The sequence below is a fragment of the Zonotrichia leucophrys genome, chromosome 3, assembly GCF_028769735.1.
Source record: "Zonotrichia leucophrys gambelii isolate GWCS_2022_RI chromosome 3, RI_Zleu_2.0, whole genome shotgun sequence".
In the NCBI taxonomy this organism is placed as follows: Eukaryota; Metazoa; Chordata; class Aves; order Passeriformes; family Passerellidae; genus Zonotrichia; species Zonotrichia leucophrys.
Window position 1 is genome coordinate 56,328,248 of NC_088172.1, and position 26,520 is coordinate 56,354,767.

A 26,520-nucleotide genomic window follows, 5' to 3' on the forward strand; every position below is an offset into this window, starting at 1 on the left:
CATAAACTTCTCACCTCACTTCTTTGTTCATGCCACAGTGGTTTATTCTCATCTCCCTTGATAACCTTGAAAACCTCAGAGTAAACTAGTGGGTCCTCTATTTGCCCCAGTTTATACCAAAAACTGTGTTATTTGGATACACCCCGTTAAATCACCGTGTAAGCCGGATACAAATTCCCTGGTACATCTCAACTGTATTATGATTCAAAAAAGCTGAACACTGATCTGCAGCCAGCTGCAAGTGGTGTACAGAAAATTGTGACTCAGTACTTTTCCTTGCTGTTTGAAAAAATTCTGATTTTTGTCTTATCAGAAAAGAAACTGATAAGAGAGACAGGTAGATCTTTGATGCAATTCCATCGACTACAGAGGAAAACTCTATTTTCTTGAATGCATTATTAATGCACGTCGAGGATATATTGGTTTTGGCAACTGCCTTGCCATTAACACTTATTCCAAACAGCCCTGTCCTGATACACCTCCATTTGGTCTGATTTTCTACACTGAGAACATGTTGGCCCTGAAATAGGAAATTTTTTTTGTATTCAAATAGATTTCTAGAACACTGTTAAAATAATGAAGCAATGGTAATGAATGGCAATTCATTAGTATTTAGGTGTTGTTCAGTGCAGAGACATGCATGTGGTTTCACATGCTCCCTTTGGGCAAGCTTCATTTTGATTCCTCTATATACCACGGAGTACCTGAAAGAAAACAAGACAGAGTGACTTCATAAAAATGAAGTGTCTCAAAAATGAGATACTCAGTTGATATCAAAAATTGTGTGATTATTGTGTGATTATTAGAGTGCAGTGAGTACATTCTTGATGCAGACAGAAATAGTTATTATTATTATATACATATCATACCTTTCATCTCAGAAGGCCAATGCATGTTTTGATCATCAATTAATTTAATCTCTTAACTACCAAGGAGAGCTAAGTGCTATTTCTCCAATTCTATTTGGAACAAATATAACTGAAAAAAGTGAGAAGTTAATTACCCGGAAACGCAATTTAAATGCCTAACACCCATTGATTTCAGGAAGCACTCATTGCCATAAGTTTGGAGTGGCTCTGTCATCTGCTGCATCAAACTGATTAGTCAGGAATGTGAATTTCCTTGATTTTCTAACTTTCTCTAAGAGTTAAAACATCTCCTTAGGAATGTGTTGTGAGATTCAGTTCATCAGTCACCTGGACACTCCTGGTAGTCGAGGAGGGCTAAGACAACAGAGATGAATTCCACCCTGCGTGTCTGCACCGCAAAAGCGGAATACCAAAACACGACCTACCCCAGCTGTGGTCATCCACTTACCCTTGATATACAAAGATTCACTGGAAAAAAATTACAAAACATATCCAGGGGATTTCCACACAGTCCTTGATGTTATCTTTAGTGTTCTAATTCAGTTTCGGAATAAAGCACTCATTTGTATTTTTTCTTGCGTGTACTTGCCTCTGCTTCAACCAGCTCAAAACAAAGAGATTTTAAACACTTACTGGCTCCACATGCCTATAAACTTATAATTTTCTCATTTTTATGATGTCTCTGATGTCGTGTGCTTATTTTCCATTTATTGCAGGATTTTCTGGATTAACTTTATCTGCTGATGATATTTTCATAATTGCAGTATTAAAACAGAGATTTAGTCAATCTTTTATGCATTAGCAAGTATTTTTAAATAGTTTATGGCTTTTTGGTTGGGGAAAAATAAATCATAATGTGATCTAGCTAGACTTTCTCTGTAACTGAAAATATTTAGTTACACCCTGAATTGCAATAGAAAAAGCATATTGATAAAAGTTTAAGCACAAACACACCTCTGGCAGCTATAATACAGATGCTGCTATTACAGACTGAGATTTCATTGTCAACAAGAAGAAAAGAGGTACAACCTACCCATACCTGCTTTGTTTCCTGCTGGACTTCGTTGAGAGCTTAATTTGAAGTTATTTACAAATAGGAAGTGCTGTTAACTCAAAAGGACAAATACTGTAAAATTGGGAAGGTCAGCACTTTGCAGAGCATCGCCGGACTTCTGCATTTCTACAGATAAATCCATCTGCAACACAAAGAAGGCAAGCATAAAGGAGGAGCTTTAGGGGCTAGAAATTTTAAGGAAGCTGCATTTGTGACCCTCACCTCCTCCAAAGCCTCAGGGAATAGAAGAACATGGTGCGCTGGGAGCTGGCTCAGCAGTGGAAGCAAATAAAAATGCACCTGGACCAGCACAATAGCAGGAAAACAGTGAAGCAGAAACCTCACTGCGCTGTGAAATGCGATCACAGGTACCTTGGGAAGTTGGCTAAAACTGGAAATGCTCTGTCATCTATTTAGCACATGCAGATGTGGAAAATATAACAAAGCTCTGCACATTAAAGATCATACTGTTCCTGATCCCAGCTGATGGAGGGCAATTTTCTCTTCTGGGAGGGGACAGTGAGCTTGTATCAGAGGGCAGACATGTGGCAGTGAGATAACTCAACATTGTGGAGTGTGCAGGGGCAAAAACAAACCAATCCTCAGAAAAAATCTTACCACTCTGAGGAGGACTCAGTGTATCATGGTGCTCAAAGTAGAAAGCTGGTGCAGTCCCTTTGCAGAGAAGATGAGCAAAGATAAAGGTCTGATGCAACACCAAACTATATGAACTGAAAGTTGGTTAATTAAATAATGAAAACCTGGTGACAAGAAATTCTGCTTTGATAGGTCCTCTCTGCTGAGTGCACAAAAGAAAAAGCGAGAGGAAGAAATTTTGGTGATGAATATGTTAAATTTGACATTCATATAGACTTAGGTTTGGCCAGGCCTGATGGGGCTGTGTTACATGTTTAGTGTGAGTAATGCATTTTGAACTTTAATGGTGCACATTTTTGATATGACTCAAATGCACAGGAGTGCCAGCAAGCACCGCAGGCTTTCCTGCCTCCCAGCACCTGACCTGGCACAAGCCTTCAAAACGAAGGGCTCTGCCAGGGGTTATCATTTATTGTTCTATCACAACTGCCCAAACTTCCCTTTTCTTAAAAAAGTCTCTGGAAATAATGACTTTTCTTTTAGGCAAATGTAGGCTGGTCTAGACATACCCATGACTGTGAAAAAGCTATGCAATTTCATAATCTTCTTTTAGACTACACCTTAATAGTATGTAAATGAATAATAATGTTATCTCTTCCCACCAAAAAAATTAGCTTTCTCCTCATTGCAGGTAATAAGTTACAGGATAAACAAGCTGTCATCTATCATGCTGAAATATCAGTTTGACTACTTTTGTTGCCTTTTAAGCAGCTGTGCATTCAGGACCACAGCAAAGGCTAAAACACCTCGTTCCCATTAAACTGTAGCAATCCACCAAGACATGCATCCATTTAAATGCAATGACTTAAGAACAAGGTTTGCTCAGGTAAGCCTGCCTTTGTGGCATGAGGGTACCAACAGCAGAAACTTAAGGTGCATCTTTTCTGTCCAAAATGTATAAAAGGAAGTAAGAGACTATTTTTAAAACATTATCTGCCCAAATTTCCATCTTATTTATTCTACAGAATATCTCATTCCTCAGGGATTGGTTGTACATTTGTCAGTGGTGAGCAGTTGTATAGCGCATCACTTATTTTTCTCAAGTTTTATTCCTCTGTCTATTTTTAATTGCTATTATTATTATTGTTGTTTTTGTTAGTAATATTTTACTTTGTTTCAGTTATTAAACTGTTCTTATCTCAACCTGTGAATTTAAAATTTTTTTCTGGTTCTCCTCCCTATCATGAAGGTGTGAGTAAGTGGGAGTGTATATTTTCACTTCAGAAAATATAAAAGGAGTAACAGACTATTTTTTTATACTAGCTGGCCAAATCCCCAACAGAATACCTGGAGTAAAGCTGCAGAAGCAAGTAAAATTATTACAGCTTCACATGGATACAAATGTTACTGGAGTTTGCAGCAAGACCTTTATGCAGCATCACTGCAGTTTGCACTCTTCTGTCGCCAGTGTCAGGCAACAGGAAATTAAATGAGTCCCACAAAAAGAATTTTAGCATGTGGGATCTCTGAGCAGAAAATCTCATGCTATGCCGTACTTCATGCCGTGACCAAATTCTGCCCCACGGTGCTCAGCAGCATATCTGACAAAGGTCAGTAGGAAAAGCATTGTTTTCAAAGCACAAAGCACCACATGGAGTTGTGCTCCTCTTAGCAGACCCTCAGCTCACTGGCTTTGCTTTACATTGTAAATGAGAAGGGGATTTTAACTCCTTCTTGTCTTGTCGTGACACCCAGTAGTGGCTCTTTTAAAAAACAGTACTGGCTGGGAACTGGACTAACTCATGATGTGCATTTCTATGAGCTCATGTGAATCCCTTGACACTAAGCCACAAACAGAGAACAAAACCTAAGATCCCCCTTCCCTGGTAATTCACCAGGGGAAATCTGAATTCCTGCCCAACACCATGTATGTGTACTAGAGCTTAACCTAAAAAAAAAAAAAAAAAAGGAGTTGTGGGGAAAAACCAGCCAAACTAGTAACAAGAAGCATCATTGCTGTCAGAGATGAGGGGTGGTGGGAGGGAGGGGAGTTTGCATTCATAACATTCACTTTAGTGAGGTTGGAGGAGGGGGGCAGTCTGGATAGCATGCTGTAGATTGTCTTTCGGTATTAGACAGAGGGAATTTTTTTTTTAATTACGATTAGTACAAGAAGAAATCATCATAAAACTCCCAAGCAAAATTACCTGCTCTTATTTTAGATTTGTGTTTGATGGATGGTACAATAGGGTTTTTTTAGTATAGATATATGTATATATACCTAGAAGCTTTTTTCCAATTGACATTCACCTTGACAAATGGAGATCCAATCACAAGGGGCTGACCAGGTTTCCTGCAGCAGCTGTTTGGTGGAAAAGGGCTGCAAGAGCCCTTGGCAAGGGTGCTGGGCTGCCTGGGAGGCAGTGGGTGGAAAGCTATGGCTCTGACCAGACATCGGTGGCATGTGGGCAGACTCATTGAGCTGGCTTCACCACAGCTTGAGGAGTGGTAACACTTGTGTAGGTGCAGGACTGGCCTGTGAGGTACATATGTGTGTGCTACTGCATTGAACACCTGAGTGAGTAACCCACCTGAGAGCCAGAGGCAGTCTTCTCCAAAATAACCAAGGATGGTCAAGGAAAGGGGAGTTAATGAAGCAGCAATTAAATGAATTAAATGAAACTCAAAGAAACCTCTCATATTTCTTACTATTCAGGTAGAACAACCCTTCTGAACCAGGCAGGGTGATGCTATGAGTATTTATCACTGATGTGGGAGAAAGGATCAGCACCGGAATGACTGAACAAATTTAGTTTAGTCCATTGAATCTGCTCACATCAGAGACAGGTTTGCTGCTCCGTGTGTTAGAGGTGGGACCTGAGAAATGGAGTGCTCCAATGTACTTTTAACTCCAGATTTTAAGGGGCCTTTGCAGTTTAATATAATCTGAAATCACAACTTTTTGTGTTGTGGTTTTCTCCTTTGGTGATTACACTATAATCTCCTACTCAAGTATGCAGGAGAAAATTATGCAGCCACTGCTCCCCTGTGGCTCTCACCTGAACAAACCATGCATTATACCACCATGATGAGCTCACATGCACAAAATTATGCTCAGCATGACTTTTTTGGGGATTTATACCCAAAACACATACTCAACATCTAAACACTAGGGAAGTCTCCATGAATCCTCTCAAATCCTTCTGCCTCAGAAGTCCTTGATCACCCTTGTCAGTAAAATCTCCAGGTACTGAGGATATATCTGTGGTGAGTCTGTGTCCCAAGTCCCACGCTGCAGAAGCCTTCCTGCTGCCTAAGTCTCAGCAAGACTCTCAAACAAAGCCTGGACACATGGAGTGACAGGTCTTGGTTCTACCAGATATCCCTGCTTACTCATGGCCTCCTATACACAGCTGAGATGAGCAGGGTAAATTTATAATTTTTCTTTGGTAGGTTGACTATCCTCTTGACATAGCTGCTCAAAAGTCCCTGCTGTGCCTGTTCAGAAGAGAAGCTGAGCGTCCAAAATCCCAGTCCCAGGTAGGAAAGACACCTCAGAATATTCCAAGAGCTTTGGTCTCATGATGGGGGCCTATTTTTATGTGTTTATCTTCATCACTGAGCTGCCCTTTCTACTATGCCCATCACTGGCAGTATAAAGGCCATAGCTGCCAGGTAAGAGTGGTTTAACTGACTTCAGACACCTTTGAGGAATGGGGTGATAGAGATTAGGACAGTCCACAGCAAATGCAGGGACATCAGATTGAAAAACAGCTGGCAAAATGGCTGTCAGGTCAGTAGCTCAGTGTTAGGTGTTTCAATATAACAGTACATTTCATGACCCCAAACCTGTTTAAGTGGCCTAGTACTTCAGATCATGCCAAAGACTTGCCAGGCTGAGCACTGAAATATCAAAAGATAAATCTTATGTACTCTCTACACTGAAAATGTACTAAGTTCTTCTTCTCTGTATCATGTTATTTGTGAACTGAGTGGTTATATCCCTGAGAAATCCAGAAACATAGATAATATTCTGATCATCTTATATTCATTTGAAGTATATCCCTTCCCCAAATAAAATGAACATGTAAGCCTGCACAGCAATCCCTTCCTGCACTATATTACAAGGAATTCCAGTTTAACACAAGTAGTCATTAAGCCATTTGTTTCATACTGGGATTGCTTAGCCTGGAGAAAAAGGGGTTTGGGAGAGACCTTATCATGCTCTACAGCTACATGAAAGGAGGTTGTATTCAGGTGAGAGTCAGTCTCTTCACCAGAGGAGTTTTAGATTAGGTAATAGGAGAAATTCCCTCACTGAAATGCTTATCAGGCATTGGAACAGCCTGCCCATGAAAATGTTTGAGTCCCCATCCCTGGGAGTGCTCAAAAAAGGCATGGATGTGGCAGCTGGGGACATGGTTTAGTGGTATTAGGTTGACAACGGGACTCAGTGATCTTGACAATTTCTTCCAATCTTAACAATTCTATGATTCTCTACTAGTTTTGCCTCTCTGCTAAGGAAAAAATCTCAGGCTGTCAAAGATACGTGTCTTAGAAAAGAGCCTTCTTTTCTAAGTGAAGTGGTCACAAAAAGGGAGAATCCAAATATAAGTCCTCTCTTGCAGAACAGGAAGGAAAAATACATGAACTTGAAGAGTTGTCTGGGCAAAGAGCAGAAAGCATCAAGAGGGTCAAAATCCCCTAGGGACATAAGGGAAATGCCAGAGTATTTATAAAAAAAGGCCCCACTAGCTTTAATGTTCCCACACAAGTAAATCACAAGAGACAGGCTGGGCACTCATTTACATGGGAGCTTCAGAATGAGACCAGCCTCATGTGACACAGGGGTTATGAGTAATGGGCCCAGAAAACAGCAGAGAAAAATCAGTGGGATCCGGGGCATTTCATCTGAAATCCTTCCTCTCTGCAGAAGCTGCAATTAATAGCAAGTGGAGTAAATCAGCTTCCTGCCTCTGAGGGCGTCATGATGGAGGTTCTGTCTTTTCAGTGGATGGGAGCTGGTGGCTGCTGAGAGTGGATGCCATGAGCTGCCTCCATCTCCTGCTGCCTGGCTGCAGACATCCCTCCTGATCTTTGCCTGTTCTTTCACCACTGAGGTGTCTGCCTGGTGCAAAGTTCAGTGAATCACAGGGATGTGTGAGTTGCATGAGTTGTAAAGAAGGGGTAAGGTGTGCACTGGTCAACAGTCAGATGTTGTAAAAGAGAAATATGCTGTAGAGATGGGGTTGGTGGGTCCAGCAGGCTCTGCTCTGGGGGGTGTAAGCTGACTTCTAGCTTGTATGCTCTGAAAGCAGAGGTAAGCTCTGTGAGTGCAGAGGAAGCTGGGCTATGGATAAAAGATTTAACCAGGACAGACAGCAACTGAGCTGAGGTCAGCTGAGTTGGATGTGTCCTCAACTGCACAGGGATGTTTGCAGCCTGGGCTAATATTTTTGTTTCAGGTGATGAGCAACACCTAAAAGCCATGATAGTGTACAGTATTGCCTGTCTAGGCAGAGGTCTGAAACACCTGAGTGCCAGTACAGCAGTCATGGTGCAGAAATCCCCTGGCAAGGAGGCTGGGCTAGGTTGAGCTTGGGATGAGAAGAAAACACTGCTTTCATGTAATTTTTGGCAACTTGCTCCTCATGAACTCCTGAGCAACTCGGATGCCAAGGCTTCCCTGCTGTCCCTGGCAGAGGGGAGGCTGTAGGCCTGGTCTGTGCCTCTGGGGCTGCACAGCTGTGTGGAGGCTGGGATCACCAGCTGCCACCAGCACCTCCCAGGGCGGCACTCAAGCACCACTTGTTGGCAATTCCTGAAATAACTGATGGAGTAGCACAGAAAGCCAAGGCAAGTCAGTGTAGCTTAGGTTTTGTTGCAGTCTGCTCCTGCACCATCCACACTCTCCCACACTCATTCTTCTGGGGTCTGAAAATACTCTGCACTCACAGAATGAGCTCCTTATGGTCCTTCAACAGAACCAAGAGCACTTTCTGAGAGAACACCCACTTCTGTTAGATAACTAACAGCAAGTTATCTACCACCTCCTCAAAGCACTTGGCTGCATCATCTGCATCAAGGAGCAGTAACATGCTGAATGGTAGTGCTGAACAGAAAGGCTTCCTTCTGGGGGTGTCCCACCCTCAACTGTGCTCTCTTGCATAGGTATAAAAATCACAAATTCAATCCTTCAATAATTTATTTCTTTATACCAGAGAAAGTTTTTCAGTTATACATTTAAGTTTGTAACTTTCAACACTAGAGTAAATATATGTAAAAAAAATCCTAGCTGTGCAAATTTCAAATTGCATTGTTTCAAATAATATAAATATTTTAATAAAACATACGTTCACATTAAGGTTCACAAAATATATAAAATTTAACAGAAATAAGTGATGAGTTATTTAATTTTTTTTCTTCTTTTTAGAAAACAGTTTTTTTAGTAACTAGAAAAAGATTCTAAACTTGAGAAGCAAGTTAGAAGAGATCTCACCTCCAAAATCATAGCAGCAAAACAGATGCTGAAAACTTAAAAGGTGTAAAAGGAGAAGAGAGAAACAGGTAACAGGCACAGTGGTAAAGCTGGGGTTGCTAACGAAATTATTGCAGATTGAGAAATGGTTGCATAAACTTCAGGAGTAAAATCTCAGCCCTCAAGAACTCTTGTTACTGAGCTCCCAGCTGTTTGCATGGTAACAGAATCACATTAAGGATGACAGAAACTGTGACACAAACGGGGAGGGAGGGTACAAACAGCACACACATACTCCTGACATTTGCAGTGCAAGAGAGACAAGAGTCAATCTTGTTTCAGAAGTGAAGACAAAGAGCTTTGGGGTTTTTCTTGTCTTTTGGAGGTAATTCCTTCCACACAAGTGGAAAATGGCAGGATACATTTTCACCATCACATGCATTTCTTCTGCAACTTCCGTCTTTCCAGCTGTCTTGGGATTTGGGAAAGGATCTAAATCAGGTTAGGTTGAGCATGTCAAAGGAGCAGACCAGTGCTGGTCTTGTATCTGGCTGTGGTTTGCTGAGGGCTCTGCAAGCACAGAAGTGCTTGCTGTTATCACCCTAAATGCCCGTGGGAGCTCCTGCCCTGTGAGTTCTGTAAGAACTGCAAGGACACGGGCAAACCAAACACGTTTCTTCAGATGTCAACTGGAAGTAGCATCAGTCTGTTCTGGGTAATCCCATTCAGGAAGGACTTGCCCCTGACTGATGTATGCAGCCATAAAAAGGTCCTGCACCTCTGACAGTAGACATGGCTCCTTCCCTGGGAGAGGGGAGGTATTGAGAAACAGGCAGAACTGGGAAGTTCTTTGGATTCAAATGCTTCGTACTTCCTCCTGGGAAGTCCAAGAATTAAATATGGCATTGTAGGAGCTTAGTCATGAATGAGAGCTCTGTGCAGAAGGCAATGTGACCTTCTCAGCAGTTCTTGTATGCAGTGTTTAGAGGAAGTAGAAATTTATTCCCATTCTTGGGAATAAACATGATCTGAGCAGACAGCTTATGTTTCCCTCCACCCTCCCACTCCCAGGACTGTTAAAGTGTTTTGGACGTAGCACCATTTCAGGGAAGGAAGTAGCTGGTATTGCCTTCTTGTTGCCCACTAGCCATAGATCTGTTTGAACTGGTAGCACTCGTTGCAGTAGCCGTTGCACTTGGCATTGCCATAGTGGTCGCAGGCAGGGGCTCGGCAGCGCTGCTTGGGAGGCTCCTGTGCTCCCGGCTCCCGGGCACTCCCCGGCAGCGGCAGCTGGCCCAGGCGCCGGCACTCCGGGCACAGGTCCTCACTCCTGCAAGCCATGCTGTTTCTACACGAAGCCACAGCACACTGTCTCTTCTGGGCACTCAGTGCTGCTCGCTGCACTTCTCCTCTGTGCTGCCCTGTTCTCTTGAAAAATATTAAAACACATTGTCAGCTGCTGTGCTGGCAGCACAAAGGGCTTTTCATTTCCTTTTTACTCTGCTCGTGGTTTGTATAGGTAACCACCTGGGGATTGTTCACAGGCACTTCTACAAAGTGCAGTACCAAGAGCCAAGTTGAGTTTTACCAAAGAAAATCACAAATTCCGTCATTTCTTGGGAAAAAATATTGGCTTTTTTATCTCTGGCAACCCTCAATTCTAAAAAGACCAAAACCAACCGAATTAAAAACCTTATCTGGAACAAACACAGTCTGTGATGAACTCAATCAAAAGTGCAACTTGAATCCCTTGACACAGCTGCACAGCTCTAAGGGTAAGAACAAAAATCCTTCCCCAGTCAACAAAATAACCTTGCTGTTGGTCCAATTGCTTCCACTGGAATTGCTGGCAAAATCCCAGCAGAGGTAAAACTGAGCATGGCCATGGCAACCCTAAACTGAAAGGGACTTTTTACAAGTGCTGCTCAACTGCAGCAGAAAAAACTCATTATATACTCTATGCTTGTCTTTCCATAGTTAAGATGCAGCCATTTGAGGATTTCTATTATGGATCCCAAGTTGCTCCCACAAGAGAAAAACATGCAGCGCTAAACAAGAGGAAGATTTAGAGAAGTTCACACTTACTTCTGGCTGCCTCACCAGCTGCTCTTCTGTCCTTCTGGCTTCTTGGAATCGCTGGTTCTGGGCTATAATGAAGCAGTTCTGGCAGTAGCCCTCGAGCATTGTGCTGCCCAGGGTGCCGCAGTCGCGCCGCTGGCAGGACACGGTGTTACGGAAGGCGGCAGCGGAGCTCCCCGTCTGATCCGCTGCTGAAGACTTCCTCTGAGATCTCCTCTGGTGGCGCAGCAAAACACTGTCTGTAAAGCATGAACAGGAGCAGTTTGAATGTGTCCAATAGATCTGATGACCCAAAGCAGCTACAAAAAGCTCTCCATCTTAAAAATGAAAATAAATTTAAAATATCAACTAGTCTCAAACATGGGTTTTTGACAATCCTGAGACTCCCCCAGTTGGTACATCTTTCTTCATGTTACATACAAATGCGTGCTAATGCAGCCTGATTTTCATATAATTTGTTGAAACAGATGATTTGGGAAAAACTTGCCCTAAGTGAGAAACCTAGATCACGCTGAAGTCAAGACAAATTTCACCTCTGACTTCACTTTGACTGTCATCTGTGACCTACCCATTTCAGCCTCCACCATTTCAGTCACATCAGATAACTGAAGTACAGTGGTACAGAGCTTAAGGGGAAAAAGTGCATTATACGTTTTAGTCTCATGAAGCAATTTTACATATTCCACAATCAGAAGGAAAAAAAAATTCATCGTGAGCAATGCTGGAAAATAAGGTATTGCAAGCTAGCACAGAAGTTCCCTAATCTGAACACATGTGGAAAGCTCAGTGTTGTGAAAGATGTCTCTGCCAACAGCAGGGGGGTTTAATTAGATGATCTTTAAAGGTCCCTTCCAACCTAACCTACTCCATGTGTCTTTATTTGTATAGGAAAACTTACGAGCAATAAAATAGTCTGAAGAGATAAGCAATAATTCTCTCTTACATTCGCCTTTCAGGCTCTGTACCTAAGGCCCCTTACCTGTGAAACAGGGCAGTGTCATGAAAGATGAAGATTTCATGCTGTGATTTATTCACAGATATTGCCTTTTTGAAAGTCAGTCTTTAAACACATGTGCATGCACACACAGTGTATTACCAAGGAAGATTTCAAGGTAGAGTTCCAAAGTTATTCCAAAATATAATTACCTACAGTCAAATTCTACTTGCTCTGCTTGTCAAGACTACTACAGTGGTTGCTCCATAGCATTATACCTGTTACATCCAGAACAGACAGACATCTAGAGTCTTCAAGGCTTTTTAAACACCTTGCCAACATAACTGATTTTCAGTACCTTGCATACATTTACAGCATTTCCTTCATTGATCTCTACAACTTGTCTTTTCTGTGAAGAAAATTCGTACCAAACTATGATTGCAGTGGATGATGGGGAGGTATCAAAAGCCACCCCCTCTTAAGTTGGTTTTGCTTCCATCAAAGCTGAAAGGAAGTTATACAAGAGATTTCACAGATTTCTCACACTGCTGCCATGTGCCCCTTTATGGTATGCTGGTTTTGGCTGGTGTAAAGTTAATTTTCTTCACAGTGGCTGGCATGAAGCTGTGTTTTGGATTTGTGCTGAGCACAAGGCTGATAATACTGAGATGTTTTTGTTATTGCTGAGCAGGGCTTATACAGTGCCAAGGCCTTTTCTGCTTTTCACACTGCCCTGCTGGCAAAGGTGCATGGGAGAAGACACAGCCTGAACACCTGCCTGCCCATGGCAATTAATGAATTAATTCTTTGTTTTGCTTTACTTGTGTATGCAGTTTTTGCTTTTCCTATTAAACTCCCTTTATCCCAACCCATGAGTTCTCCAGCTTTTATGCTTTCTATTCTCTACCTGAGCCTACTGGTGGGAGAGTGAGAGAGCAGCTGTGTGGAGCTTGGCTGCTGGCTGGGGTTAAACCATGACAATGGGACAACAACAGACAGAAAATCACCTTCTCCTCACACTGTTTTTATCACCCCCTGCCCTTTTATCACCCAGTGCACACAGAACTTCACAGTTCAAGGAAGCTGATCTGCAGCCAGTGTGTCAAAACTCACTCCATCTCCACTTACCATGGTTTTCCCTGTACTCAAAGAAACACAGCGTGCAAAAGCCCTCATTTTGTGGTGTTCCAAAAAACTTGCAGCCAGGTTTCCTGCAGAGGCTGCCTCCCCTGTTCTCCTCGGGAGGCAGTGCTGGTGGCGGGGGCTCCTTGCCATGGCTGTTGGGAGCCTGATGGCAGGAGTGCTGGTGGAGGATCTGTGAGATCTGGGACGGGTCAGATGTCGATCTCTGGTGGCAGGTGGGCAGGAAAGCGGGACTGCCATTTGGGGACTGCTCTGTAGACCTTTTGAAGCAAGTGCTGCATATACCATTGAAGGTTCTCTTGGCCTTTTGGCGGCACATTTTGCATGTGGCATAGTCTAAGCGTCTCTGGTCATCCACGTTGTTGCAGGGACTGAGCTGTCTGGAGTTGTAGCAGCGCTCACACAGCCCATTGTGTTGCACATTCAGTGTGAAGGGGCAGTCTGGGGTCCTGCACTTCATGGCTGTGGTTTCACTGTACAGGAAAAGGCTCGGGGCGGTCGGAGGCGCAGAGCGAGGCTCTGTTACAGGCCCTTCAGATGTCCATCCCCCAGGTTCACAGATATCCCCACGGGAGGAGCCTGACCCAGCTGCCTTCAGCTTCTCAGGTGCTGCTTTGGAGCTCTGCTTTCTTCCTTTGCTTCCTTGGGACCTCTGCTCAAAGCATTCGTGGCAGTAGGGCTGGGTGTTCACAGACATGTAGAAAGGGCAATTTGGCGTTTCACATTTCATCTGTAAGAGGGAGAGCTGGGAAAGTGACAGATCCTGTCTGTTCCTGGAACATGTCTCTCTTCTAGCAGGTTCAGCATTCTCCTGCCACTTCTTGTACTCATGCTGTACCAGTTGAAAGTAATCTTCTACGAGGTTTATTTCTTTGGGTAGGTTGCCTTCATCTAACCTGACAGCCAAAAAAGGAATATTGCATCAGTGGTTGAAAAGAGCAGATGGTGGGGGTGGAAGCAAATATAAGCAACGTGGGAAGGAAATGTAGACTTAATGCACATCCAAATTACTCAGACAGATCTGGGATGTTACACTGCTGCTGTAAATGGAAATAATTTTAAAAGCAGGTGTTCAGTGATGGAGACTTTCACATCTGAAATAAATGTCCTGACACAATGCTAAACAGAAGTATTCTTAAAAGGCATTGCTACGTGAGGGTTTTCTGTCTAAGAGCTGTTTGCATAAAGAATATGGGTAATCTCTCAGAAGCAGAAAATCCCCCAAATGGTGAATTTCTCTGAGGATCAGTGCTCAACTGAATATAATGATACAGTTTATTGTGAAATCTGCTCCCGGTTCTGCCCTGTTTGGTCTGTATCTACCAGCAGAACTCTTCTAACAAACTGTGGGGCTTCAGTGTGGTGTGTGCAATGCTAGCACCCATCATACCATCCTTACTGCTACAGCTGCTGGGAAAACCCTACACTGGAGTTTCACCATGCCACAGTTGGTAGGATGAGGAGCTAACATTTCTGGCAATATTCCAGGGCACATCTAGGCAGAGCAAGTAGGGAAGCTCAAGTGTAACCCTTTACATGTGCTTACATGCTTCAGGTAGAAGGACTTCAATTTTCAAGGCCCTTACACCAGAACCAGCCAACAGCATAAAGATTCCTTTCTGTGGGGTAGTGGAAGCACAGACAGAGGATACAGGGAGTTACTCCCCTCCATCAGGTCTGAGGAGACTGGTTGGGCGTCACTGCCAGTGCCCACTGAATATGAGAAGCTGATGCCAGCTGCTCCCTGCATGTTACTGATGCTCAGCCATCAGGGGGACCAGCAGAGATGCTGGTTCCTCCACTGGCCACAGCTTCCTGCCTGCTGCCACATGGAACAGCCCAGGGTGTTGAGGCAGCTGTGCTCAGAACATACTGCCAAGGACTTTACCCAGCGCAGCCAAAATGACACCAACTGCCCATTATGCAATGTGCCCTTACACAAAGCACAAGAGCTTGGGCTAACTAGTTCCTGCATTCAACTACTATTCAGCCACCCTCCTGTGTAATACAAAAGTCAGTGAAACTGATCAAATGGATTTTTTCCTCTAAAATGCTAGTTTCAGTTTGCTAAATCTGAATACATTTTTGCCTTTAAATTTAGACTGGCCTCAGCTCATACTACTTCAAAACATACCAACAGTAATGCCAATGTTTCATATTTCAATAGTAAACACAAAGGGCCACCTAGGAAGGAAGGAAAGACCAAAAGAACACACTAGGCTGCCCAACTTGTCCCACCTCTGTAAATAAGATAACTTTGAGGACACAGGAATGACACTTACTTTGCAGCATTAATTAGATGAGTTGTACCATGATCCCAGCCTTGCACTGGAATTTCAATCACTATCAAGTAGTCTTTTAGCAGCTGCTCTTTCTCCCTCTCTTCTGCATCTGTCAGAAAGTGCACATTCAAATCCTCAAATCTGCCGTGCTCACTGGTGACCAGAGGGACAGCCCGGATTTCTGTGGGGAAACACGATGGATTAGCACATACAAAAACACACAGAGATATATATGTGTACATGTGTATGTATAGTTACACAAACATAACCACCCAGTTAGGAATAACCACAAAATGCAACACATGGAGATACCACCACTAAACTTTTGAGAGAGAGGAGAACAGCTGGGCAGAGCAAGGAGTTTCTGCATGGGGGAGGTTGCAGACACAGCTACATCACAGACTTAGCCCCATTGCACAGTAGTTTTAATGTCCCCATAGCAACTATCTTCTCCACTTGAACAGGATACCTTTGTTTGTTATGCCTTTTGGTGGGATGATGCTGTAACCTGAACCTAGAGAACTGCTGCCCACTCAGAAGAGATGTGTTAAAAATGGTAAAGCAGATATTTATTATTCCTGCCAGGCAGTGGTACCCTGCTGTGAGACTGCATCCTTCAAAGCTTCTTCTCTTACAATGTGGAAAGAAGGCCAGAATACAATAAAACAGATGTTACCCTTTGACCAATTCCAGCCTGCAAGCAGGTGAGTTGCACTCTACTTTCAGTGAATATCTTGAAGGCAACCTTTAGTTTCTGCTCAGATTCACAGACAAAGCTCCTTCTGCTCACATTTTAGGAATATAATTCAAATGAATCTAATTTAACTTTAAAAATGCAAATCTATACCAGATCATATTTCAAATGCTTTATCAACACAGTGGTTTTGAAGAAGTAACATAAATACCAAACGAGGCACTTGAAAAATACCTGGCCCGCTGTCCTTCAGAGTCACCAGTGGTGTAAAATGCATGTTGTCATAGCCAAGCACAATTGGGTATCTGTAGCATTCTTCAGCTGGCCACAGGAGAGGCAAGTAAACACCACCAACATTCAGAGGAGCAAAACTGGAGCCTGACTCTAAGCTTCTAACCACTTTATCTGCATAAAGAAGAAAAAGAAAACACAAATAAGTATGTGCTACAGGCAAGAGAAAATGTATGCTGGGGGTTTTATAATAATTGCTGGAAACACCATGTTCTGAAATGCATCTACCTGAAAACAACAGCTGTTGGCTAAGATCACTAACACAGCACAGCACAAGAGTAACACAGTGGGATGACCGGCCAGGCAACTCACCTGCAAGGACAATGATAGGCCTTCGGAGGATGTTAGCAAGGACGAAGATGTGGATTTCTTCCAGAGCATTATAGGGAAGTCTATTTCGAGCCCCAGATATTTCTGGGGAGGTCATTTCAATGAGGTATTCCCACTCCTCCTCCCAGTTCTGAGGAAAGAAACAGCTGTCACCAATGGTTCAAAGACACGGAGGCCAGGAGCCAGCTGCAGCACAAATAATCACATTTTCCCATTTCCTCCAAAGGGAGACTATTTCTGCTCTCCATTAATGGCAGAATCCACGAAGCCACAAAGCAAACAGAACCAGCAAGGCAACGCTGGCGAGCACTCAGAAAACAGCACCCCTCCCCCAGGCCACCTTACCCGGGTGTCATAATGGAGTCCCGTTTCCACAAACTCCTGGGATTTAACAGCCTCCCGCTGCCAGCGGAGCTTGAAGTTCCGTGTGTCAATCTCCCTGAGGGCACTAAACAATGTTTTCCTTAAGACAAGGTCGATATCTTCAATACCCCACATGTACTGCGATGCAGCATGCATAAGGCAATTTCCATCACCTGAAAAAAAAAAAAAAAGAAAGAGTGCATTATTTTCAAATGGCTACTTAAATAAAGTGCCACAAGCCTACAAGTGGGATGTAGAATTACACCTCAAATATGCATATTACATGTGCACTTCTCTCTAAGCCTCAGACAGAAGGGTGGTAAAGAAGGAGACCAGAGTCATGGTCTCTGTTCAGAAACAGAAAGAAAAAACTTCCCTCCCTACTGGTTTTGTCTCTGTACCAGTCCAAGTTAACCTGCCATCCAGCAATGCCCCTTACCTATCTTACTTAACTTTGACTGATATCACAAACTAAATTTTGGGGTCAACTACAAATGTCAAACACAGCTGAAATAGCTTTTTAAACACAACAAAGTCATCTTAAAATTACAAAAAAAGATGTAAATCTCCCTCATTGGTGTTTATACAAATATACACCCAATGGCATGAGGTTGAGATAATGGAAACCATTAAGAAAATATTATAGTAACACCATATTCCCTCATGAGTACTGCTTGGCACTTGGCTGTGCTTGATGGAGGAATTGTAATAAAAAAGGAGACAGAAAGGGAATGGCAGGTGATTTATGTAAAGCAATCATAGGAACACCTCTGGCCTTCCTCTCAGAAATGATTGCATGTTGAGCTGTTACATATATGACTTAGAGGGCTGATTTTAAAACACAAAATTAAATCAATGAAAAACAGTGATTTGATTTTCATTTACGCAATCTCCTTGCATTTAAAAATTCCTCTGTACAGGTAGGAAGGATTGTGATATTCTGCAGTTTCAGATGGGAAACTGAGACTCAGAGGAGATAACTAACTTAATTAAAAGGTGTGACAAGAAATACATCTATGGCTGGGTTTCAAATTCTATCTCTATCCATCTTCTTCAAAAGGGGATGTCTCCCCTGAAAGGGAGACATCAAGAATCATTACTGTCACGTCCTCAGATGCAAAACTAAGTCTGATGTCTACCACAGTGGTAAACAAATTCACATAATACTAAGAAACCACAGCAATTTTCTTGGAATAGAAGACATCAACCCTGGTAAAGCTACTACATTTTTCTCACATGAAAAGAACCCAAAAAAACCCATCCAAAGAACTCCCACAAAAGAATTAAACCCAGTTTGCCACATACATGATGAGTTCAATTACACCATTTGTGAACACTTTTACTACTTATTCTGTGAAATTGCAGAGAAAAGCCTACAACAGACTCCAGTTCCCGAATAAGATATAATTTGAAATCTACTCAATGCTTCATAAATTGTTATGGGATTGGTGCATATCAGGTTCCTGCAACTGTCTTCTATTTTATGCTGTCCTGCAAAGCTTACTTCAATTCTGCAAGCTGCCTACTTGAGCTCAAAAATCGGGGAACAACCAAGAAAACAGAAAAACTGACTGTGTTTCCTTCTGACCAAGAAAGATGACATATTAATCCCATTAAAATTTTCCCTTTGCAAAATCTAGAGCAAAGATAAGACTAATTTTCTTCTCTCTCTGAGAGCTCACTTTCGGTTCTTTATTTAGAAGCACTGCCCAAAATTCCTTACACAGCACTTGGAATTCCCCCACACCGTTTGACTAGCAATTGAGCAACAGTTGTACTTTTTGTTCTGCGGGTGCAGCGTGGCCTCCCTCGGACTTTCCCAGGGGGTGTGGCTGGGCGAGCTGGAATGAATGCCAATTCATTATACAAGTGAAATCTCTACAGCCAATACATGCCGGAATTTTTCAATTAAAAAAAAAAAAAAGAAGAAAAAACCCTAACAGTTTCGATTTTTGTACCTCCTACTGCTTTCCTTCTATCTCCATTCAGATGTCTGCAAGGAATTATGTGGTGATTCAAAATGGCTTTTTTAATTAAGAAAACCCCACCACTCCGTAGATTCACAAGCATAGTGGGTAAAATATACATCAAAAGATTCTGTAGGAGATACTTTCTCTGGTTTCAACAGCTACAACCTTAATCAGAAAAAAACCCAGAATCTTCTGAAGAAAGCCTACTATTAACTGAGAGAACTAAATTATTCTTCCCATATCTATGGGTTAAGCAGCTGGATGTTTAAAAAGTATTTTTCACATCGCATGGGAGAAAAAAAAAAGTTGTTTTCTGGGATAATACAGGGCTTCTCCAGGCTTCTGCACTACTTTCAGAGATCCTCTCCTACAGTCCAATGTACCTTCTTTCTCCTGCAAAGGTCCTTCTATGCTACTACTTTGCATAACCCACAGGTTTCCAAAGCCACTCCTACTCATGCACTTAATGACCCTGAAGCACTGAAGTGAAGCCAACTTCTTTGTCTGCTCAGTGTATGGGGAGCCACAAATCTTGCTTTGCCTTCCCTCAACCTGCCCTAATATTTCAGCACCTCGTACACAGGTACGCCTGTTCATGGGCGGGATCCAAGTCCACACTACTCCCGCACTGGCTGACGGCCATGAGGCAAAGAAGGAGGGCAGTGCTGCTGAATGTAATGTGGTCACCCACAAGGGTCTGTCCAGGCAGCCTTAACCACTACAGGATTTATACTGACTGGAGATGGGGCATTCTAAAACTGTTACTCTTTGCCCTGGGCAAAAATTGTGCACATTGTCCATTTTCCTAGAAAATCTGTTCGAGTGAAATTTTTAAGATGCAACACCTGGAGTGATGTTACCTTCCCAGTACATGCAAAGCACTGCCTGCCCTGGCTGCAACTCTGGTCCTTCCAAAGCTCAAGATTCCATAACTTCTGTGCACACCCTTAACTGCAGTCATGAGAATTTTACACCAAGGCAGAGGCAGCCCAAAAAGCCCACCAGAAGGTCAATGCCTCTAGAACAGTTACAGACATGCACATCAGCATCAGGCTTTAGGTTGGGCAGTGACATTTATTCAGGGGGTCTATTTTTATGGCTTCTGTACAACACAGCTGTGCACAGTCAGAGAAATACAGCAGAACTTGGACAGAAAAAAATGTGGACTAGGAAGATAAGGGCAATGTGTACACAAGCAGATATGAAAAGAAGCAAACCCAGAACACAACACGGACTTCAACAATGCTGCAGGTCCACCACACCCAGTGTTTCTATAACTGCTGTGATCTGCTCCTTGAGCAAAAAGTAGGTATTTCTCATCTTCTTGAAGTCCTCACTGTCCCAGCCAATTGTTCCTGGTTAGGGGCAGCCTGTGCTGCAAGGAATCCTGAATCCAAGTTTGCAGCTGCGTGACCATAAGTCATAGCCATTACTGAATCTTTCCTCCACTGAATGCAAAATGCCTGTGACTCTTACAGTCATGTGCCAAGGTTTCCTGCTCAAGACTGTGAAGAAACAGAACCTGTTCAGGAAATCTTGGCACTACTGCTGTGCCTTTTCATCTGTAGCACTTGATGCAATACATACACAGAGTAACCCAAAAGCCAAGTCTTGAAACCAGCACCGACTGTTGAGAGAAAAGGGCGCTGCAAAATTTGTGTTGCACAAAGATGCGTGTCAGTCACACACATGGGACATAGCAGTGGGTGCTTAGGGAAGGCAAGAGCTGGCAAACCCAGGCAAGGAGCTGAGGATGAGGGAGAAGCCCCAGAGTGGGGCGCTGACCCAGGGACAGCAGTGTCAGGTTCCCGGGAGGCTCCATGCTCTGACTGCTATTGCCATCCCTGTTAAAGCTGGATCAGCGAGCAAGCATTGCCCGCCAGCTACAACAGCAGGGCTTATTGGAAGGATATTAGCTTCTGCTAAATATACATGGGAATGCATCCCTGGTCACTCAAAGCATCTGAAGGCTCCTCTTGCCTGGCATTAAAGGATGTTTGGCACTTCCGATGAGGCAGCCCACAGCAGTCAGATTCATGGGAAGGCAGTAGCTTCCAAATAAAGTTTCCCTGCCTTCCTCTTGACTCTGATGTGCCACAGGTTACTGATATTATGAAAATACCTGTGAAATTCCCACAATATTCACATACTGCTACAGCCTCAGAACAGCATATCGTGTGGAAAGAATTTTAATTTCAAAACAGATTGAAAAGCAGCACAGTTTTAAAGCCATGTGCTTCTGTTTCAGTAATGTGAACTCAGATGCTATTAATAAAGCTGATACATTTGTAAGACCTGTTTTACTGTGAGTGCAAAGACCTGCTCAAAACTTACCATTAGTCTTCAAAGGAACGAGTCTCCGAACCTCCCTGCACCAGTTGAGCTTCCTGTGGCGCTCCAGTGAAGTCTGGGTAGCCTGGTCAGTCAGGGACTTCTGAAGCATTTCCCGAAACTGGGGACAAAACTGGCACATTCTGAACATTTCTATGGTGTATCTGTGCATAGTCCTGAAGTGATGAATTATTCCACTGGGAGGTTTGACTAGATCCTCAGGTGTCCTCTCTCTGATCTTCATAGCCTTCAGCATATTGCTCTGATACAAAGCTTGAGGAAGGATGTGTTGGCCAGCCATGTTTCTAGAAGACATCTGAAATGAAAAAGGATCCTTTTATTGGCATGTTAGTGTCCCTCTATCACAGTGCTATCACTTCTGCAGCGACTGAGAAGGCACCTTCAGGGTGGGATTCTGGGTGAAGTTTTCCCTAAAACAAGTACAGAGTGGATGCAGCCCATCTGAGCCTTTCATAACATTTTTTCAAAGCTCACATTCACTAACTTTTCTGCATTACTTGGATACAGACACCAATCAGCCTATCCCACTAATTTGCTAATATAATTTACTGTGGTATTGAAGAGGATCTATGCATAAATAAGGAAACTGCACCATCATTCAAAAAAAGCATTTAAATCAAAATAAGGATAAGAGAAGGCAAGGTCGAGGGAAGGGAAAATTATCCTGGAAACTTAACTAATTGATAATTGCACAGTGTAATCCCATATGCATTTGCTGAATTTCAGGACATTTCAAGCTCTTGTTTTGATAACATGACAAAAAAAAAAAAAGCAGTTAATGACCATTTCAGATTCCCACAGCCCATACATTCTGAGCAGGGATGGTCAGAAGAGTACAGAAGAAGCACCAAGAATTGCAGGCTGTGCCAGTATCAGTCCCATACTTACAGTGGCCAGATAAGGAGGATGAGGAATTTGTCACTGGAGGACAGGCTTAGGTTACTTTTCTCGAGGCTCTCTGTATTTTGTGAGCGGCAGAGCTAAGGCTCAGAAGTGCTTGTGCTGTGTGTGGGGGTGCAGACTGCAGTGCCACTATTACTCACTGTTAAGTCAACAGAGCTGAAAAAGCATTTCCATTTGGCTCAAAACCCCCAAAATATTTCCACAGCAGGACATGTAATGTTTACTGCCCTGCATCCCTTTCTTCAGTAACTCTGGCCTCGTGGGGTACAGCAGGAAAAACAAAAAAAAGAAACTAATAACCTCAAACCTGCTACACTCTATGAAATACTTACTCAGAGGACACCAACTTTGTGGCTAGTTGGAGCCAAATGTAGGGACCACATCCCTCAAAACCCCTGTGCACTACAGTAAGAACAACAAGAACAACAATAACCTGTTTTTACAGGGAGAGACTCTCCATACTGTCCACAAACATTCTTGCTTTGTGCAAAAACAAAGCAAAAATTGTATCAAGACAAATAAAAGTATGCATGCCTAAAATGTTTAGAGTACAACTAGCCAGTTAGGAGAACCTACTATTGTGATTATGGATCTAGGGACAGATATCAAGCCATATATGTGTATCAATCTCTGGACATCAAGTACTAGAAGGAACTAAAGATTGTTTATGCAACAATTAGGAAGTTTCCTCATGGAGATGGGAGGCACAGAGAGAGGAAGAAGAACTCCAGCCTGACAGACTGACCAGGAAGGCATTCCCAGGTCTATGGAGGCAGAAGATCCCTCCTCCACAGAAGGGCTTTGGCACCTCCTTCCCTCCAGGGAAAGAGTTGCTCTCTCCTCTTCACCCAGGCACTTCCATTGGCAACATCCACCTCCAAATGCCCAGCCAAAGCTTTTGAAAAGACCCTCTCAGAGTGAGAGAGGACCTCAAACTCCAGGTGCCAAGAGCTGAGCTCTATAACCTCTCTGAGAACCAGCTGATGGAGAGATACAGAGGATAACCCGGCAAGCCCTAAACAGAGCCAGATGAAACAGGTGATGCTACAAAGTCCTGCTTTAGGTGATGTCATTCACACACCCTAAGAGCACTCCGGACCATGAGCACAGCTGTCACATCCTGCAACATATGGAAAAGCTTTCCTTTAGGTAATAAAGATGGCATATTCTTATCATTCCCCCACCAGCACACAGCCTTAAAATGAAAATCACATATTTTCTCATCCATTCTCCTCACCAATATAGTTTTATACATGCTATTTATGTAATCATTCATTTAAATACATGAATGAGTCTAAAAAGGAAATATAAACAACCCCCTACCAATCTATGTGATAACCAAGCTCTACTTTGCTCTGAGATTACCAAAGTGCTGAATTCCTTACTTATGTCACTAGAAACATTGAGTCAATGGGATTTTTTTTACACGAATAAAGATTAATCACATGACTAAGCACTACCGGCATCAACTCTTGAAATGGTTATTTCCAGCTTTAAGTAACAAAAAGTACTGAGTTTACAGAAGCACTCACTGAAACTACATTATTCGATATTATGCTCCACGGGCATTTTTTCCCCTCCACAGGTGGAAATTACTGCCTGTGCTATTTACAGCCATAAATGTGAACAAAGGCAAAAGCCAAGCAACACTTATTTTCAAAATCAATGTGATGAAACAAACAGAACTCAATACACATCTAGCTGGACTCATTTAAAAGCAGAAAACTGAGCTACAGTTATATCAGTTTATAGTCTACTGTGCTTTGCTGTGTGCTATGCTTCTTTAACCTTCCCACAGGTAATGACTAGGAATTCCCAGAAAGGAACAGCCGTAAACAATAATTAGAGACAGCATCCTTTCCAAAGGTGTAATGCTGAGGATGCTGGGCTTGGGAAAGCTGAATACTGTTCTGAGATCTGCCAATGGTTTCATAAAGTCATTTTCATTTTCTGTCCTCTATCTGAAAACCAGCAAGTAATAAACTTCTCCATAAAGTGCTAAAACTTCTAAACCAAACATGCTTAATACCTTTTAAGCCCCCCGAGATTTTTCTGCCTGGGTCTTTGCTCGGCACAAACCAAAACACAGTACTACTCTCCTCCAAATCAGAAGATGAGGAGCGAGGCTCTTTTAAATCCCACATGACTGGTTTACACACAGTAAGTGTTCCGCGTTCTTAGCTCCCTGCCCTAGCGCTCCGCTGGAGGCTGGGCGTGCAGGCTGGGAAGGACACAACACGGCCCAGGAGAAGGAGCCCGCAGCTCCGGGCCGGCTTTCCCCGCGGCACCCGCAGCCAGCCCGGCCGCGCTGCGAGCCGCAGCCGCCGCGGAGCCCCCGCGGGCCGGGCCGGAGCAGCGGGCACAGCGTCCCCGCCCGGCCGGGGGCCGCCACACGGGCTGCGGCCGAGCCCGCCGCCACAGCCGCCCGCTCCCCGCGGCGCCCTCCTGCAAAAGTGCTCCGGAATCCTGCCCAGAGCGGCGCTCACCTCTCCGCGGGCGGCTCCTCCTCCGGCCGATCCTGCCGTGACTCCTGCTCAGCAGCGGGGTTGAGGCGATGGGACGGAGCATCAACCCCCACCGCGCCGGGGCTCCTGCCTTCCCTCCTCTCCGCCGCCTCCCCGCCGGAGCTGCTGCTGCTGCCGCTGCCGCCGCTGCAGAATGAAGGGCTGAGCCCAGCCTCTTGTTTTTTTCCCTTTCTGTTTAAGCGCCCGGGTGAAAAAAAAAAAAAAGGGAGATTGAAAACACAACACAAAAAACCCCCACCGGGGATTTCCACCGGCAGAGCGCCGGGACTTTCCGGCCTGTGACAACCGGCGCGGCCGTGCGCCGCCAGGGGGCGCCGCCGCCGGGCAGCCCCGCCGCCTCCCCGCCCGCCGTGACTCAGCCGCGGGATTTTCGGGAGCCGGGATGTCATTTCTTCCTTCCTTATTCCTTCCCCCCCGGCCAGGGGGTTGCCCATCCCGTCCCGCAGGCTCCGCTCCGCTCACGGGCCGGCCCGGTGTTGCGTCGCTGGGTGCGGAAGAGCTCCGTGTCCCTGCGCAGAGCCACGGCGCCCCGGCCGTGCCCCGCAGCCTCTGGCTGGGAGGGGGAGAGGCGGCTGCCCCGGGAGCCCTGCCCGTGTCCTCCTCCTCCTCCTCTTCCTCCTCCTCCTCCTCACGGGCACGCGTGGCCAGCGCCTGCCCTGGCACACGGGGCTCGGGCTGCAGCTGCTCGGGGGTGCATGCCCACATCCCTGCCCCAGCATTCCAGCAGGACATTAAAGGGCCCGTCCCATGGAAAGTATTGGTCTTGCAAACGGTTTTCAGACCAATGCAAGATTTTTTTGTTGTTGGTTTGTTTGTTTTTGTTTTGTTTTGTTTTGTTTTTCATTTAGCTTGTATGTGCTCCACAGTTTTGGCTCTGTATTGTAAGCAACCACAAGTGACTTGATTTCTTAAATTACAGGTTAGGCCAATATAGAACCCCTTAGTCCCAATACGCTGGCATTTTTGGCAGATGTTACATGTGCTTGAATCCAGCCCTGCTCAGGGTCAGATTGTTGCAGAAACCTAGGCTAAAACTGTAAAGTCAGGGAGATCTAAGTGTCTCAATATGATTGTAAATTCTTGACTGCAACTAGCAGTTTATAGGAATAATTAAATTTAATTGTTGTAAACAATTAATGCACACCTTTAAACAATGTGTTTATATCTGTGCAATAAAAAAACTCACCGAATAAAACACCAATATTTCAGTCCTGTTAATAGAATTTATGGATGGGATGTATGCTGGAAAAGGGGCAGTTTCTTGCTCAACAGCCTTACAATCTGAAGGCACCCAGAAATTAAATACAGTGGAACAAAGTTTCTTGCAGTATTAAAACACTTCATCTTCCCAGATAATGAGCTCCTGCCTGTTCCTGAGTATCCACCCCTCCCAGTGGCAGGATGAAAAGCCAGGGTTGCTGCACACCTTGAAATCTGGTCTTAAATATTGGCTCCTTCAGAGAACAGGTGGATTTTGGATGAGTTCAGCTTTGAACTCCTTCACCTCACCTCCAGCAGCGGCAGCTGGCTCAGATCATTTGCTCGTGTCACGCAGCAGGGTTATGTGGCAACATGATCTTTCCCAGGGTTTACAGGCCTGTGCTGGCTCTGCACAGCAGCCATCCTTCTCCTCTGCCTGTGTTCAAAAAGAAGTCA

At 44.0% G+C, this 26,520-nt stretch overlaps 1 protein-coding gene across 2 annotated transcripts; it reads right to left on the reverse strand.

Moving 5' to 3' along the window:
• Positions 1-8,814: 8,814 nt before the first annotated feature.
• Positions 8,815-24,970, reverse strand: TNFAIP3 (TNF alpha induced protein 3). Of its 2 annotated transcripts, none has more exons than XM_064706962.1 (9): positions 24,826-24,970; positions 21,419-21,731; positions 17,097-17,287; positions 16,734-16,881; positions 16,365-16,535; positions 15,437-15,617; positions 13,140-14,050; positions 11,084-11,316; positions 8,815-10,426 (listed from the first exon to the last, which is right to left on the reverse strand). In XM_064706962.1, exons 2-9 carry the CDS (start codon positions 21,729-21,731, stop codon positions 10,142-10,144), a joined length of 2,433 nt encoding a protein of 810 aa, XP_064563032.1. In that variant the 5' UTR covers positions 24,826-24,970; the 3' UTR covers positions 8,815-10,141. The 2 variants fall into 2 exon arrangements, with proteins under 2 accessions (XP_064563032.1, XP_064563033.1); XM_064706963.1 differs by lacking the exon at positions 24,826-24,970 and adding an exon at positions 24,369-24,422.
• Positions 24,971-26,520: the final 1,550 nt, after the last annotated feature.